The sequence below is a fragment of the Scomber scombrus genome, chromosome 12, assembly GCF_963691925.1.
Source record: "Scomber scombrus chromosome 12, fScoSco1.1, whole genome shotgun sequence".
Lineage (NCBI taxonomy): Eukaryota > Metazoa > Chordata > Actinopteri > Scombriformes > Scombridae > Scomber > Scomber scombrus.
Window position 1 is genome coordinate 1,360,001 of NC_084981.1, and position 16,062 is coordinate 1,376,062.

At 38.0% G+C, this 16,062-nt stretch overlaps 1 protein-coding gene across 1 annotated transcript in view; it reads left to right on the plus strand.

The window, feature by feature from the left end:
- Nucleotides 1-16,062, plus strand: part of piezo1 (piezo type mechanosensitive ion channel component 1 (Er blood group)) — a 91,142-nt gene that overhangs the window by 27,124 nt on the left and 47,956 nt on the right. Inside the window, 3 exon segments of the mRNA XM_062430204.1 lie at nt 1,174-1,269; nt 12,857-13,022; nt 13,822-13,963. Of these exon segments, the coding sequence (XP_062286188.1) occupies nt 1,174-1,269; nt 12,857-13,022; nt 13,822-13,963 (404 nt within the window).

Consider the following 16,062-nt stretch of genomic DNA (forward strand, 5'->3'; position numbering starts at 1 on the left):
GTGGATGTGAGACGCGCTTGGTTGATGTACAGTGTGGTAGACCAATAAGGGTCAAATATGTTGACTGATGCACTGAAGAATCTTCAGTTCAATTGCATTTTATTTATATGCCCAATCACAGCAGAAGTTAGGGCACTTTTGTACTCTTTAATTTACAGAGACCCAACATTCCTCCATGAGCAGCACTTGGTGACAGCAAAAAGAAAAAAAATAGCCCACTTCTTGTGCCACAGAAGAATTTTAGAGTCAAACTTATGTGAATGTCATTGTTATTGTCCCAGTGATATGTAAATACACTGCAAAAGCTATAAAGTTATTGCAGCTGATCAAAAAAGGATGTGGAATCCAGACCTTAACCCTAGGTGAACTATGCACTGCATGTATTTAACAAGAGGAAATAACATTTATTTCCAGGTCTTAATGTTTTGGAAGATCATCTTAATTCCTTAAAACTAGCTTTACATCTCATATAATCCCTCCTGTACTGTGCATGCAGAAGGAAGGCAGCCGGAGAGTTACCCTCTATGTGTGCTCCCTCTGCGCTGAGATGATGGCAGTGTCTGGCAATAACTGCACTGTGGCCACAACTGCCTTAAATACTCTGTACATGGCTTTTTAACAAAGTGACACACCCTTTGGCAGGCTTTATTTTAAATGCATGCTGAGACCCACAGAACTTAAACTTCAAGTGCAGATTAGAGCTGGGCTGCTTGATTCATTTAATCATTTTGTCAATCGACAGAAAATAAATAACACTTTTGATAATTGATTGTTTCTTTTGTAATTGGTTGGATTTCACACAAGCAATGTGATACCTCAGCTGCATACAGACCACACTTACCTTGCAAGGCAGCTGAATTCACAAGATCACATGAGATTCCATCTTGTCAGGCTTCAAGTGTCCTATGGGGATTCTCACGTGATCTTGTGAACCCAGCTGCCTTTCAAGGTAAGACCAAGACCACCTGCTTGGTTAGGGGTTAGGGTTTTGGGAGGGGATTGTGCACATGCTATTACAGTGACAACAATGTCAATAATGTTTTATGGTATCATGAATACTTTATTCTGAAATATTTCTTTAAAATACCACAAGTGTACATGTCTCTCTCTCAAGATCAAAGTCATCCATGCTAGTATATGTAAATATTAATATATGTTTTTCTGTCTTTGCAGCTTGTCTTTTTCGCTACAATGCCCTGTCATTGGTTTACTTCCTCTACGTGCTGCTTCTGCCGTGGTTCCTGTGTCCCAACAAACACACTATCAGAGGTAAGAACATTTTTGTTTGTGTTTTCTCTGATGGCACCTGACACCCTGTTTTCCCCTTAGATCCCAATTTATGTATTAAAAACTGTGATGGAAATCATTTTACTTCATGAGTTAGTCTGGACTTGACTGGTGTTTGTGTTTTGATATTACCTTGTCATACCAGTTCAATGTTAAGATTAGACCAAGCAACAACTGCCACAGCTTGAAGTTGAAGCCAATGCAGACATACCATAAAATGGAACTGATGGGCACTAGATGCTGGTTTCAACTGACTCCCATTCTCAAAGTGTCAACTGCTCTCTAGAAATACTATTACTCCTTTTTTTCAATGTGTCATTATGCTCTCAATCACCAAAGACCCTCTCATTTTTTGAAATGATTGCTCTGTTAATAAGATTTGAAGAGTAGCTTTGATGTCTGCTGTGTGGGTGTTGATTGACAGATGTGATTGACAGTTGGGTCATGTGCTGCTCTCAATAGTTTGACCAATGATTGCATAATGTCACTTGATTAAGACACCTGCCCTGTTAGCAGTAGCTAACATTAGCTCATGCACTACTTGGTGTTCCCAGGAAGCTATCATTAGTCTCAGTCCAAGGTATCAGATGTGTTTCCAGAATGTGAGAGGCAACAGCCCACGCTATATAAATCACCCACCATAAGCTGCAACTCTGGACTTCAAACTGAGGGCTGTTAATTCTAGTGAGAGAGACTGAGAGTATCTTCCTGGTGTAGTAACTACTCTCTCTGACAGGAGAGTTGGGTTATTGTCAGAGGAAGAAAATGTGCATGTTCTTATGTTGTCTTTAAGGATTTTCAGTGAGATTTAGGTTTGTGTTTGTTTTTCGCCAAGTGTTTACCTCTACATTAAAGTCTTAATGAGAGGGGGGGGGGGGGGGGGGGGGGGGGTTTCACCAGTTTGACCAGTTTGCTTGATACAGGAGCAACACCTCTCATGGCAGTTGGTTGAACATTACTACAGTGTAGTTACTACATTACCACAGTGCTCCTCATTAGGATTTTCTCTTTGTTATAAAATCATTTTCACTTTCTTATTTCATAAAATTAGCATATGGGTCAATGACGTATAAGGATTTTCAACAACTCAATTTTAAATAAAAAAAACAAGCATATCTAATGCAGTAGTTCAAACATTCAGAATGTTGTGTACCTGACAATTCATATTACAATGTGAAAGTGATTTTAGTGGGTTTTTCAAGATTAATTGGCACTGGCCTGAAAAAAAAGTCATTTGGTGCGACCATGATTCATCTCCAAATGTCTTATATAAATAAAAGATCATCATTTACAAAAATTTAAAAAAAATTCAAATACTTTGTTTCCAAACACTTTATATTACTGAAAACTTGTAAGAAAACATGTGAAGCGTGTTAAGTAAATTGATTTATTTCAAGATGAATCATGGTCACACCACATGACTCTTTTTAAGGCCAGTGCCAATTAATCTTGAAAAACCCACTAAAATCACCTAATTTCAAATGTATAATATGAATGTTCAGATACACAACATTCTGAATGTTTGAACTACTGCATTAGATATGCTTGTTTTTATTATTCTACAATTGAGTTGTTCTAAATCCTTATACGTCATTGACCCATATATCATTAAAACAAAATGTTTTAACATAAGCTGTTATAATGCAGGTTTATTTATACAGCACATTTCAGAACAAGCCACTTCAACATAGAACCTCTAACATAGAAGCAATAACATTTAACAAGAAACTAGAAAAATGACAATTACTGGTTTATATGCTCTGATTAAAATCAATGAATTAAATGAATGTTTGGGATGAGAAGTATCTTTCATCCATCCTTACAGACATGGACAGTTTATCACACGACTATTACATACACAGACAATTATCCTCACATTCACACCTACAGGCAATCTGTTAACATTACAAGTTCAATATGGGTTTTTTTTTTCAGTTAAAAAGCTTTTTGTTAAACTGTAGATGTGTAGGAAATGGCACACGTGTTACTCAGCAGTGGATACTTTATAAAGTTTGATAAACTTTGGAAACATAAATAGCACATCTCATACAGCCTCTGAGAGGTACAGTATGTAAGTACTGTAATAGTGACATTCTATGTTGCAATACTTTGTCTGGAAAGAGATTACCCAATATTGAATACCTCCCTACGTAATTAGTGCTTATAGTCAGATACTATAACCATGACAGTGAAGATGGAGGAGAGTAGGAAAGAACAGAAACAAGTCATCTTTTAAGTCAAACATCTGGATCTGTTTCAAAGATTTTGTCACACACAGATTTGACACAGACTGTGATTTATAAGAACTGTTTCAGGGGTGACTCAGTGTACATGTATTGAGTTCAATACACTGTTAATTAATAATGATGATAATAATGATGATCATAATAATAATAATAATGTGGATAATTCATTGTGTTTCTGTGAATCAGTCATTAAATGAGACAGAGGTTTTCATCCTCTGACTCACCTGAGCCCTTAACAGTTAGAGAGACACTATGTTAAAAAATAGTCAGGTGTCGCTCAGGTGTTTACATGCCAAAAATAGGTCTGCATAAAGAACTGTTGAGATCTATTGTGACCTATTGTTATCCATAACACATTTTGCTGTGTAGACCCCAGCAGACATGTGTATCTATAATTCCAACCTCAGCATGTTGCTTTATCTCTGTGCATACTTACAGACATTTGCATATGTAAATATGTCATGGCCACAAACAGTGTCCGTAAACTGACAGTGGAGGTGTGTGTATGTGGAGTGTGTATGTGTATATCTGTGTGAGATTAGCTGGACAGAATAAGTATACTAAGACAGTAGACTAAGAAAGTAATTTGAAACCTCCCAGAGACTCTAGTTTCTCCTCATAGTTTCCATCAGACACTTCTATTGGGGCTTTTGTCTCTGTGTATGAATGCAGTCAAACACAGGCTAACTTTTCTCTTCAGTTAAACCATTTTCTATTAATACTGAAACATCACATCACACTACTTTACTTTGTATTAACTGCATATGTTGTGTAATGGTAAAATGTTTCAATCTGCAAGTTCAATAGTTCAACATTAAAATGACAAATACAGTTCACCAAAGGTGAAGACTATAATTTTATGGGTGTGGGTCATTTCACCAGAAATGTCAGTGTTGAAATTAAAATTGCATTTTTGCCTGCTGTCATTATGAAACTTAGTCCCAGTAGCTGGTAGGGCAAAAGTCTGTCTGTATCTCTTATTTCCTTTTTGCTTTCTTTTTCAGTCATCTCCTCTTTGTCTCCCCCCCCCCTCTCTCGTACTCTGTCGTAATCCAAATACACATAGGAGCTTTTATTTTGATGGGAGGATAGTCAATCAGTAGGGGTAGAAGGCAGGGGGACGAGGGGTTTCCCCTTATGGAAAACCCACTGGCTTGCCAAGACCCTGACACGTGCATGCACACACACGTGCTCATACACACACACACACACACACACACACACACACACACACACACACACACACACACACACACACACACACACACACACACACACACACACACACTAGAAAGTTGTGCAAGCTGAACAGGGAAAGACTTTAAGTGACTAATAGGAAGCCACTCTGTTGGGCTCTGAGTTGAATGAAGACAGTTTTAGGATTTGAGATTACTCAACAACTGGCACAAGTTCAAACATTCACTATACACTCATAATGTACAAGACTCCTGTAGCTTTCCTCTTAGAACCATTCCTCATTGGGAGAAAATGTGGTAAAAGTTCCAACATTGGAAAAAAAAAATTGGGTCAAAGAGTCCATAGAATGCAAGAAAGGCTTTTCACTCCTAAAAAAGAATAAACTTTGGTTCTAGTGTTTGACTGTCCTTCACTGTAGTTTATTCATGCTTACTAACCACTACACACTGAGAGCAGTTAACAAACCACAACTGAATTCATACTTGGCAAGTCACAAGAAAAATCAATTTCCAAACATTTACATTTCCGAAACATTAATAGTTCAAAATGATGAATTCAAAATGATGAATTTGGGGATTATTGTGCTTAAATATTGCAATAAAGAAACTCTAAATGAGTAACCGTATGGCACGTGTATGTGTGTGTGTGTGTGTGTGTGTGTGTGTGTGTGTGTGTGTGTGTGTGTGTGTGCGCGCATGTGGAGGAATATGTCATCCAATAGTTCTGGTTTAAAGGATATGGCTGTGAGATCTGAGCAGAGATAACAGCTAACAGCATCTGCCAACATGTGATAATAAGATATCTTGGTGACGGCGCTAAGCTCTGCTTCTGCTATCTGCTCCAATATGCGTGTGAGTGTGTGTATGTGTGTGTGTGTGGTTAGTAAGAGAGGAAACGGATGACAGCACCAAAAGCACCACAGCTTTTTTGTTTCACGTGTTTTTCAGAGATGACCAAAAATGAACTACAATGGATGCTGGCAAACCTTTTTTTCCCACCTGTTCTTAATTCATAAACACAGGAGAGAAGTTAATTAGTTAGAAATTGGATCTGAAATATTTTGTTCACACTTGCCTCTTAGGGCTTCTGTAGTCTTTATAATGGTTAAACAACCATAGCAGGTCCAGTGAACCAGGCTCCTTGTCTGTGTGGTTCCAGCAACATTTATTTGCAATTAAAAGCTAAAAAATTAAAAGTTGCTACATAACCTATTGAGGTGTGATCAGTAGTTGTTGAGTTGCAATGGTAAGCAGAGAGTATCCATTTAATGTGAGAGAGATGTTTTTCCGTCATGGGTCAGTTCCAGCTTTAAGACATTCAGCATCATAATATAAAGGTAATACATTATTACTGCAGAGGTAGTATGCACAGGAGCAAGCAGTGCCAGTAGCTTGTAGAAGCCTACTGTAAACAACACACCTGTACTTATTCATGGCTCTTTTAACTTTATTTTACATGAATCCTTTGCAAAGTTGTACTTATCATTGTTTGTTAGTTCTTGTACATCTAAGGACAGTGTGAAGTCATTTCATTATGTTCCAGCTCTAATTGTCATATATATCTTGATAATAGTGTACCATGATATATTGAGCCACATTAATGGTGGTGTGAAAATGTGATACTGTTAATCCCAGCTGCAGCCATGGTGAAGGGTGTGGAACCTCATTATTGCACAAGCATTGTGTGTCAGTCTGAAACAGTCTTAGGACTACATTTGAACTTGTCAAAGGCTTCAATGGTAACTGATAAATGAACCCAGCAATGTTCCCTATTTGACCTGGACTTTTTTCAGGACTCATGGTCACACTCCTCCCATCTCTTTTCTGAATGCAGAACACCTCCACATCACTGCCCGTGTGGTTTACATTACAATAAGAACAGTATTTACATATTTGCATAGTGGGAGCTTGGACTATTTACTATGTAGCTATACAGGCCTGTCCAATCATTACATAGAATAGTTGGGACTAGTAGTTGGACTTTCCAAAATGAACCCTTCTCCATTTTCAGACTGTCTAAATGTCTTTTGGGATGCTTCAGGGTGCTTGAGTGAATTATACAGAGCTTTGCTTTTTTGAGAATGGTGTAGATCAGTGTGGTGGTCAGTGGTCAGCACTGTTGTGTCACATCAAGAAGGGTCCTGCGGGGTTCAAACTCTGCTCGCCTGTCTTTCTCTAGGGCTTTCTGACTTTACATGCACTCCCTGTGTCTGTGTGGGGTCCTCCCTCAGGTCCTCTGGGTGCACCCACATCCTAGTTTCTAGAGCTCTTTCTAATTGCACTTGGACCTGGTCTGCTACTAGAGAATTTGTACCAAATACCGCTCCTCTGAGTCATTGTCCTCAAACACTTCTAAGGCGATTTGGATTAAAGTCATCTAAAGTGTAAATGTAAATATTTCCTACCACAGCCCAAAGACATTCAAGTTAGGTGAATTAGATACTCTGAATAACTCATAAGTGTGAATGGTTGAACTGTGTTGGCCCTGGTATAGACTGTTATATAGCTCTGCAGCATGTACTGTACATCACCTCCCACCTGAGGGCTGCTGGGATAGGCTCCAGCCCCAAGAGACCATGCAAGGGATAAGACAGGAGAATGTCTTACTGATCTAATGACTAATGATGATGATCTAACTACAACTACCAGAAGCCTTTAGACAGTTGTGTGACTGACATCAGTTGAACACAATAGAAAGTCTAGAGATAATGTTACTACTTCAAATGTTCCAAGAGTCTGGTGGTGATTTGAAGAACTGAACAGAAACATAACAAAAGTTCTGTTTTGTGTTTTTTAAAAGCAAATTAAAAAAAAGTAAAAAATGGGAAAAAACGTGACTGTTTTGCGCCAATATGTCAACAATAAAGATTTTAGAAGCTACAGGCCTCAATGTAGACTCCTGAGGAAATCAGGAAATAGATGCAACAACTGTCACTGCTTTTGTACAGTATATTTGTACAGTAATTCCTGTCTGTTTCTGTCTGTCCCCCCACCACACACACACACACACACACACACACAGACGTAAACACGGTTGCACGGACAAACAAGGACACACATAAGTGGGCTTGCTCAGACAGAAATAAAGAATGGATGTAGCTGTGTGTGAGTGTCTCTGAGGTCCAGAGAGGTTTGGTCTGGAAACACAAACAGTGGCAGAGGAAGCTGCTCGGACTCCACCATTGTGACTCTCTTTGCTCAGGCAGTGTCAACTTTGAGCCAAGTGGAAAAATACCATATGTGTTTATTTTGAATATGATTTCTCTCCCCTTCACCTCAAGTCACTGCAGTTGTGAGCTTAAATGATTTGTCAGTGAATAGATTTGTCAATTGACAGATAATTACTCGGCAACTTTTTTGATCACTGATTAATTGTGTTAAACCAAAGATTAGTTTCAGCTTCTCAATTTAGCTGCGTTTCTTTGTCTCATGGGATAGTTTTTAGGGTTGTTAGTTCCAATACAGTTATTCCGTTTTATAGTTTCCTCCCTATGCTACATGTGTGATCTGAAAGGGAGCTAAGCCTGCTGTATGTTATATCTGTACTACAGCTGCCACAGTGGGGCTTCAGAATTGATGGGGTAGGACCTTGTTTATTTATGAGGCTGCTGAAAGCCTCTTCCACTGTGGATCTACTGCCAGTCTGTCACAGGTTTCATCACAACTTTATTGTGGTTAACTCTACTCATACACACCTCATCCTGTTACAGCTATCTCCACACCTTTATGTGTCATGTGTTTGTGCTGCAGGAAGCATACACTCAGACAGAATGGCAAATTTTGGCCTTCCCAGCAGGACTAGAGGAATGCATTCAATAGAAGTGAAGCTGGGATCGGGACTCTCACCTTTTGGACACATGACATGAGAAATCAATCTTCATCAAGTCCTCCTGCAGTGTTGTTGAGGCTCAGTAGGGGTTAGTTAAAATATTAGCAATAGTTAATAATGATCAAAGACACATAATTAATTACGACTAATCAATAAAATGATTAATATGAATTAATAATAACAGAGCACCACAAAGTGAATGCAGTCACAAAAAGGGATGTTCACTTAAAAATGTCACTGCTGTGGAACGTTGACATTTGTAAGATGAACAGTGAAGCTTTGAATTTGAGCAACATTACCAAGCTACTATCATAGTATGTCAACTTCTCTTTGAATACACAACAGAATTTATTAACTTAATACTTATTGATACTTAGCAGTATCAATTATAAATCAATAACACTTCAAACATAAGCATCTGTCATACAACTACAGTAAGGCAAGCAGTCATACACAACAGTGGTTATAAACCGCAGACAACTGGTGGAGGTGTGTGTGTGTGTGTGTGTGTTTGTGTGAGAATGTGAGTGTGAGAATGTGAGTGTGAGTGTGAGTGTGAGTGTGAGTGTGAGCCACGTGGAATTATGTCATGTCAGAGTTATGATCAATGGGACTGAATATGAGGTTTAAACAGAGGCTGTGGTTAAATGTTTACCTCCAGTCAACACAAGCCTCTAATTGCCACAATGGTGTCAGACACATTTTTAAAAACATTTTATTTATCTTTTATTTAACCAGGCGAAGTCACATTGAGATATTAACATCTCTTTTACAAAGGAGCCCTGGGGCAACAAATAGACAAGTTACACAGAAACATTGATGACAAGACTGATAAGAACAAAAATAACACGGAAGAAAGACATGATGACAAGACAGGCCAACATAACAAAACAAAACAGATTTACATATAACACATGTAAAAGCAATTTAAAAATGAGGGGGGTCATTGAAAACATGTGCAGTTCAGATTTGGATTGTTTAAGTAATTGTTTAAAATGTCCAAGTGGGATAAAAACAGAAAGATGAGCATCTGTGTTGCCTAGCAACACATGTTTGACTACAGAATAGTGTGAAAGTGTCAAAACGTGTGTGTATGTGTGTGTGTGTGTGTGTGTGTGTGTGTGTGTGTGTGTGTGTGTGTGTGTGTGTGTGTGTGTGTGTGTGTGTGTGTGTGTGTGTGTGTGTGTGTGAGGTTAGGAGAGAAAGAGGGTGAAAGCACCAAAGAACAAAAGATCACAGTGGTCTTGAGGAGGAAGTGGTGTTTGCAGTTATTTTTGCACAGAGACGTAATGTGTGAACATCCTTATATGCTGGCTACAGTCTGATTAGAAATGGTAGATCTGACTGTGGTTCTCAGGCTTCAGTCAGGGTTTAACACTTCATACAGGTCTACTTTTGTCTCAACATTGTGAGTGGTGTCTGAGGACGGAGACGTTTATCACTCTGTCCAACACTATGCAAAGTAAAACCATTACTGAACAGAATATTTGCTATTTATAATCTGGCTTCAGTAACTTCTCTAAACATTCCTGTAGAGATCATTTTCCTCTGGACCAAAATTTTGTTGTACAGCTTACAGGATTAGTTCATATATTTATGTAATCAGAAAATGAAATGATAAAAGTTTTGATAATCTATCATAATCTATCATGTATGAAGACATCTGCATGGGCCCTGTGAACTCGTGTTGGCATCTGTCATGGTGACACTACAATACAGTACATGCAATTGGAGTTCTTGCACAGTTATGATATTAATGACTGTATAGTAGATAATAATCAGTCACTAGAAAAAGGACTGGGAGTTAAATCATGAAATAGTTTTAGATTAGTTCATAAATATCTAGATATCAGTACTGATATACTTAAACCTGCAATAACTTCTTTTTGGGGCTGCTTGGGGTCAGTGTAAACACAGCACTGACATTTCATCACCCTTTAAGTCACTTTGTTGAACTTGATAGCAAACAGCTGCCTATTTCCACATCCAGCAGTTATCATTCATTATCATTCATTTGAAGTCGTGTTTCTGTCCACCTGCTGAATATCAGTCCAATATCACTTTCGTATTACAGTTTTTTGTTCTCTACCAACTACTGAGGCAAATGGAAATGGAAATATTGATTATCGCCACTTTAAACAATAGTTACTCTTTTTGTGCCCCTTCAGTTAAAGTGGTACATCATCTTACAATTAAAGCAGCTTCAGAGTTTTACTGGGGAATTTACACTTCCTTAAAATCAGAGACAGGAGGTGAAGTATTGAAATCATCATTTAGATCACATATACATTAACATTCACACCTGTGTTATATTCAGTATCATTAGTGATGGAGATGCTTTAAAATAAATGTAATAAACAGAAAATGTAACAGTGTAATCAAGCTGAAATATCTGTTCATGGAACTGTGTGAAAAGACAATAAGCCTGAACACAAAGTGTTTACATATTTATAACATCTCAGCATCTTAACTTTTCCGTCCTTGGTCCCAGAGACTTACAAGAGAGAAGCAAACAATCATCATGTTAAGCATCATTATATTTGATCAATGTTAACATTCCACTAAATGAAGAAAACCATCATCAAACTTTTTTTTTTTTTTTTTTTTTTTTTTTTTACCGCATATGCTACATTTCCTGATGCCATCCTATAATGAGTCATTGATATACCGTCTGCAAGCATCATCATCTATTATATACCCCTTAATTCATCATTTAGATACTACTTATGACCAAAATTCATCAGTTATCAGGTCATTACTGATTTATTCCTCACTTGTTCCTTAGTAACTACTCACAGTAATGTGAATGTATTGTAAAGTGTTGCCTTTATGATTATAATCATGATTATTTCACAGGATTAACAAGTAGCTGTTTCCTTTTTGCATCTTTCTCCAAGTTTATAAACTACCCAGATTTTTGTATTTGGCACTTTTAGCCCAAGACAAATTTCATCAAATGTTATCTTATTTTCAAGTCTGATCTTTTATCTCTCTTGTTAATACCAAAGAGCAATGTAGAAAACTGCCAAGTAGAGTGACTCAGTTAACTGGTGGTGACCATCAGTTCTCCAGTATCATCAACAGCAGATTACATCAGCTGTAGCTATTTTACAGTCTGTTCATAAGTACTTCGCCCAAGGCCTAAGTCAGGTCAATTCTATTTGTAGAATCACATATCACAATCACAAGTTGGCCTCAGGAGGCTTTACAATCTGTGCAGTAATACAACATCGTCTATATGAATAAAAGAAAAAAAAACTTTCAATGTGGAAAAAAGAGGAGGGAGAGACAAGGAAACCATACACACAAGGGACAGAGACATCATTCACACCGGGGAGAGATACAAGAGGTGTGGTTGAATCTCTTGGAGAATGAAGATACTGATCCAAAACCTCTTTAAGTGGAACTGACAGTGAGGGGAGCAGAGTGGAGAGTAGGCTGTTTAACATGTTCTCTGTGAGCTCCACCAAAGATGTATTACAGACAGCAACATCACTCTGTAACAACAAGAACGGACTGTATCTTTACAGTTGAAAAAGTAAAACAGTGTGGTGGTGACAATCAGTTGACTAATTTATAATATATATATAATTATATATATATATATATATTTTTTTTTTTTTTTTTTTTTTTTTTTTTTTTTTGCAGCATACAAAGTATCTCAAAAGTAACAGCTGGATTTTCTTTATATTTTGTATAGAACGTCCTCCTCCTCACCACCATGATTTTTTTCTGAGACCATCCCAAGTCAGATTTTTACCTTGATCAACACTTTCACTTTGAAGTTGTTGGAAGGCACCTTTTCTACACCTATTTATGTGCTGAAAGAAAAAGAGATTAAACTGATGAAATGAATCCTGTTAGCGGAGGGTTGGTTGTGCAGTGGTTCAGGTCTACAAACCCAGTGCTAGACTGAAGAGAACATCATGGAGGAATGACAGTGAGGCGTCAGCTCTGCTTAACTGGAACTCTTTCTCTTTCTCTGCAGAGGAAAACTTGATTGATGCATGTTCACTGACATGTGCTTGCATATTCCGTCTCTTTCAGTACATCTCATTGGCTGTCATCATCCATCATGCAGACTGCCTGCATTAACCCAATAAGTTTGCTCATGTAACGATACAAAATAAAGCTTCATTCTCCATAATTGGGAACACATTTTCATACAAGTCACAACAAATCCTCTCTTCTGACTTGGAGAAACAATATTTTCTAAACTAAAACTTGTGCTTGACAGCAAATTAAATAAAATTTCTTCTGACTTGATCTCATCCCTCTCTTGTCTCTTTGTGCTCCAGGTCACACGGGCCGTTTCATCAGAGCAGTATTCTGTACAAGTCTACTGTTTGTACTGGCTCACATCTGCTTCCAGACGGTACTCTACACCTATCCTCCTCTCAACTTAGCCATCGGAGATAACTGCTCACAATGGGACAGCATAACCAGACATATAGGACTGTCCAGGTATGGAAACAAATCTGCATGACTACAGTAGACATTAATTATCAGTGCCAATGTCTTGCAAATTGTTTGCCTATTTATTTAATATGATCAATAAATTAATCAATGATTAATCTTTTTTGCTCCCAGTGTGGTAATAACTATGTGGTGATAACTATAAATATATATACACTGAATAAACATAATATTCTGAACACACTGTATAGTGTACAAGCCAAGAACTGCAACAGCAGAAAGTACAAATGGGAGAAATACACAGCTGTAAAATCTCTATTAATAGGAAGCCTGGGGAACAATAGGAACAACATTATTATGTGCAAAGTAATATAATAAACTTAATAACTTAATATGACTTTTAGATTTTTAGCTTCATCACACATACAGGAAAGGTCATTTAAAGGTACAGTGTGTAGAACTTAGTGGCATCAAGTGGAAGGGATTGACAGATATGGAATATAGTATGTTTTAATTAGTGTATAATCCCATGAAAATAAGAATTGTTGTGTTTTCATGACCTTAGAATGAGCCCTTTATATCTACATAGATGTGCACTGGCTCTAGAGAAGGCCTTTGCATTTTTCGTGGGTTTCGCAGCTACTGAACCTCTTCTAAGTCTCTCCTACATGGTTGGAAGGCGAGGATTAGGGGAGGGGTATTCATTGATTGCAATCTGTAACCCCACCATTTGATGCCACTACATCTTACACACTGCTCCTTTAACCTTTCCATATATGCGTGTATGTGTGTGTGTGTGTGTGTGTGTGTGTGTGTGTGTGTGTGTGTGTGTGTGCGCGCCCTATAGGCTTCTCTTGGATGATCCTTGGAGTGTGTCACGCCTCGTGTGTCCTGACCTGGGGGTCTGTGTGGTTGCCTTGGTAACCACAGTCCTCTGCAGCAGATTGGTCAAGAACAGAGAAATGGTGGCTGCTGCCAACATTACAACAGTGAGTCATTGTGGGACTTTGATTTCATTTCAAATCTGCTTTTTCATCATAACTCCTTTGCCCATGAACAAGATAATCCAGGTTCAGTATTCATTACATAATGTGTCTCAGCTGTCCACTTGTGATGGGATCACCAGAGATGCATGTTGATGCCAGGTATAAACAGAGGAAAAGATGCAGTTTAAGACACTTGAGATGTACCCATTGACAGGAGGGAAGGGCTAATGAATGTGATGCAGGGCAGGTGTGGAGGAAAAACCGGCTGAGAGAGAATTGCAGGAACACAGAAGGGAAACACGGAGCAAACCGAAAACCAAAACCAAGGCAAACTCAATACTTTTTATACCACACAGCTTGCATTAAAGCATCTAAGAAAAAACATGAATATAAACCCAAGTACACAATACCATCATCTAATCAATAATGCAAGGCAGTTCTTCCAACCGACAATCCAAAGAATGGAAAGAAGCAAAACCAAATGACCTGAAGGTCTGGACAACAGCAGAATAACACAGGAAACCAAGAGAATAAAAACACAGAGATTCCAAAACCATGAATTCATGACAATTTCATAACATATTAAAGGATGACAGTCTGTCTGATTTGTGTGTGTTCATGCACCTTTCTCAGGTTCATGCTTGTCTGTCTCTATGACAACCACCCAAACAAACAATACAGATATGGGTCAGAGGACAGGGAAGATAATTGAATCTCAATAAACCACATTTTTTAGTGGAAGTTTTAAGAGTTGGTATGATAGTTAAAGTTGTAAATGCTCTAGCAGCAGAGTGTAATGGCACTGTCTGCAGTTTCTTCTTCCAGCTCTCTGTATGCACATTCTCTACAGTCTCAGCCTCTGAAGCTTGAAACTGAAAGGGTCACTTTTTTCAGTGACCCACTGCACACTCCATGCTTACCACCAAACAGCAGACAGACACATTTAGAGACTAGCTGGTGAACATAGTGGAACATTTAGCTTCTAAAGAGTCTGATTTTTCCCTCGGGGGTTGGTGGATACCACACTAGAGCTAAATAGAGTGTGAAGATTCATCATGTTGACACACACCAGAGGAATAATCAGTTCATATGACTGATGCATTGGGATATTTAAGAGGGTTCCCAACTCACTTCTGTGATTTGATACGTTGGCACACAGCAGTAGAGTTTGGTCAGAGGGGTAGTTAGTGTGATATTTCTGTCTCAGCAATAAGAAAGATTGTCTCACCTGTCACTGCCTAACATGAATGTTTTACTGGTGCAACTGTATTTTTACATTCACAAGGATATTGGAATAATGTATACAAATCTTTGGATATTGGCTATTGTACATTAGGAGGGGGGCGGGGGTTGGGTTCTATTTTTACCCTAGTTGGACTTACAGCATGTTGTGATAATGTTTCTAAAGTATTGCATCTGTAAACCTTTTATACTGACATGTAGTAACAAAAAAGTCGTACAATCTGTGTCTGTGTTCAGTGTCCCATAAACTCCATATATACTGCATCATAAATGAAATCCTACAGAAGTAAAAAAAAAACACCAAAAAAAAACAAATGTACAAACTTATATAACCAATTTATTTATTTTAATCTACAGTGTTGTACACATGCAGGTATCTAAAAAAAAAAGAAGTATGATATCAGTGTAACAAATGTCTATCACTACATGCCATCTGGCCTCAGTGTTTGGGAATGCTCTGTCAGCTGTGTTGCTCAGCAGGCTGAAGCAAAGTCAGGTAAATACAGCATTCCTTTAATGTGGATAAAAACCATACCAAACACTATAGTATACAAGCAACTTATCATTTCTTATGTTGTTTCTATTAAAAACACACACCATAAATGCTCATGTTCATTTGGTTTCTATAAATCCCAAGACATGGAAATCAGCATACAGTGATGCTTTTTACACATATACAAGATTTATGAAGATAAACCTGATTGTAATTATCCAGACAAACAGTCTTTCTCTGCAGGTGCACATATTATACACATGTATGTTCATGTGTTGCCCTTTTCTAACACATTCTGAGCAAACATGGTTCTATTAAGGTAGGCTTTGTATTGTGTTGCATCTTTAGGGATTTCTATTTTCTGATG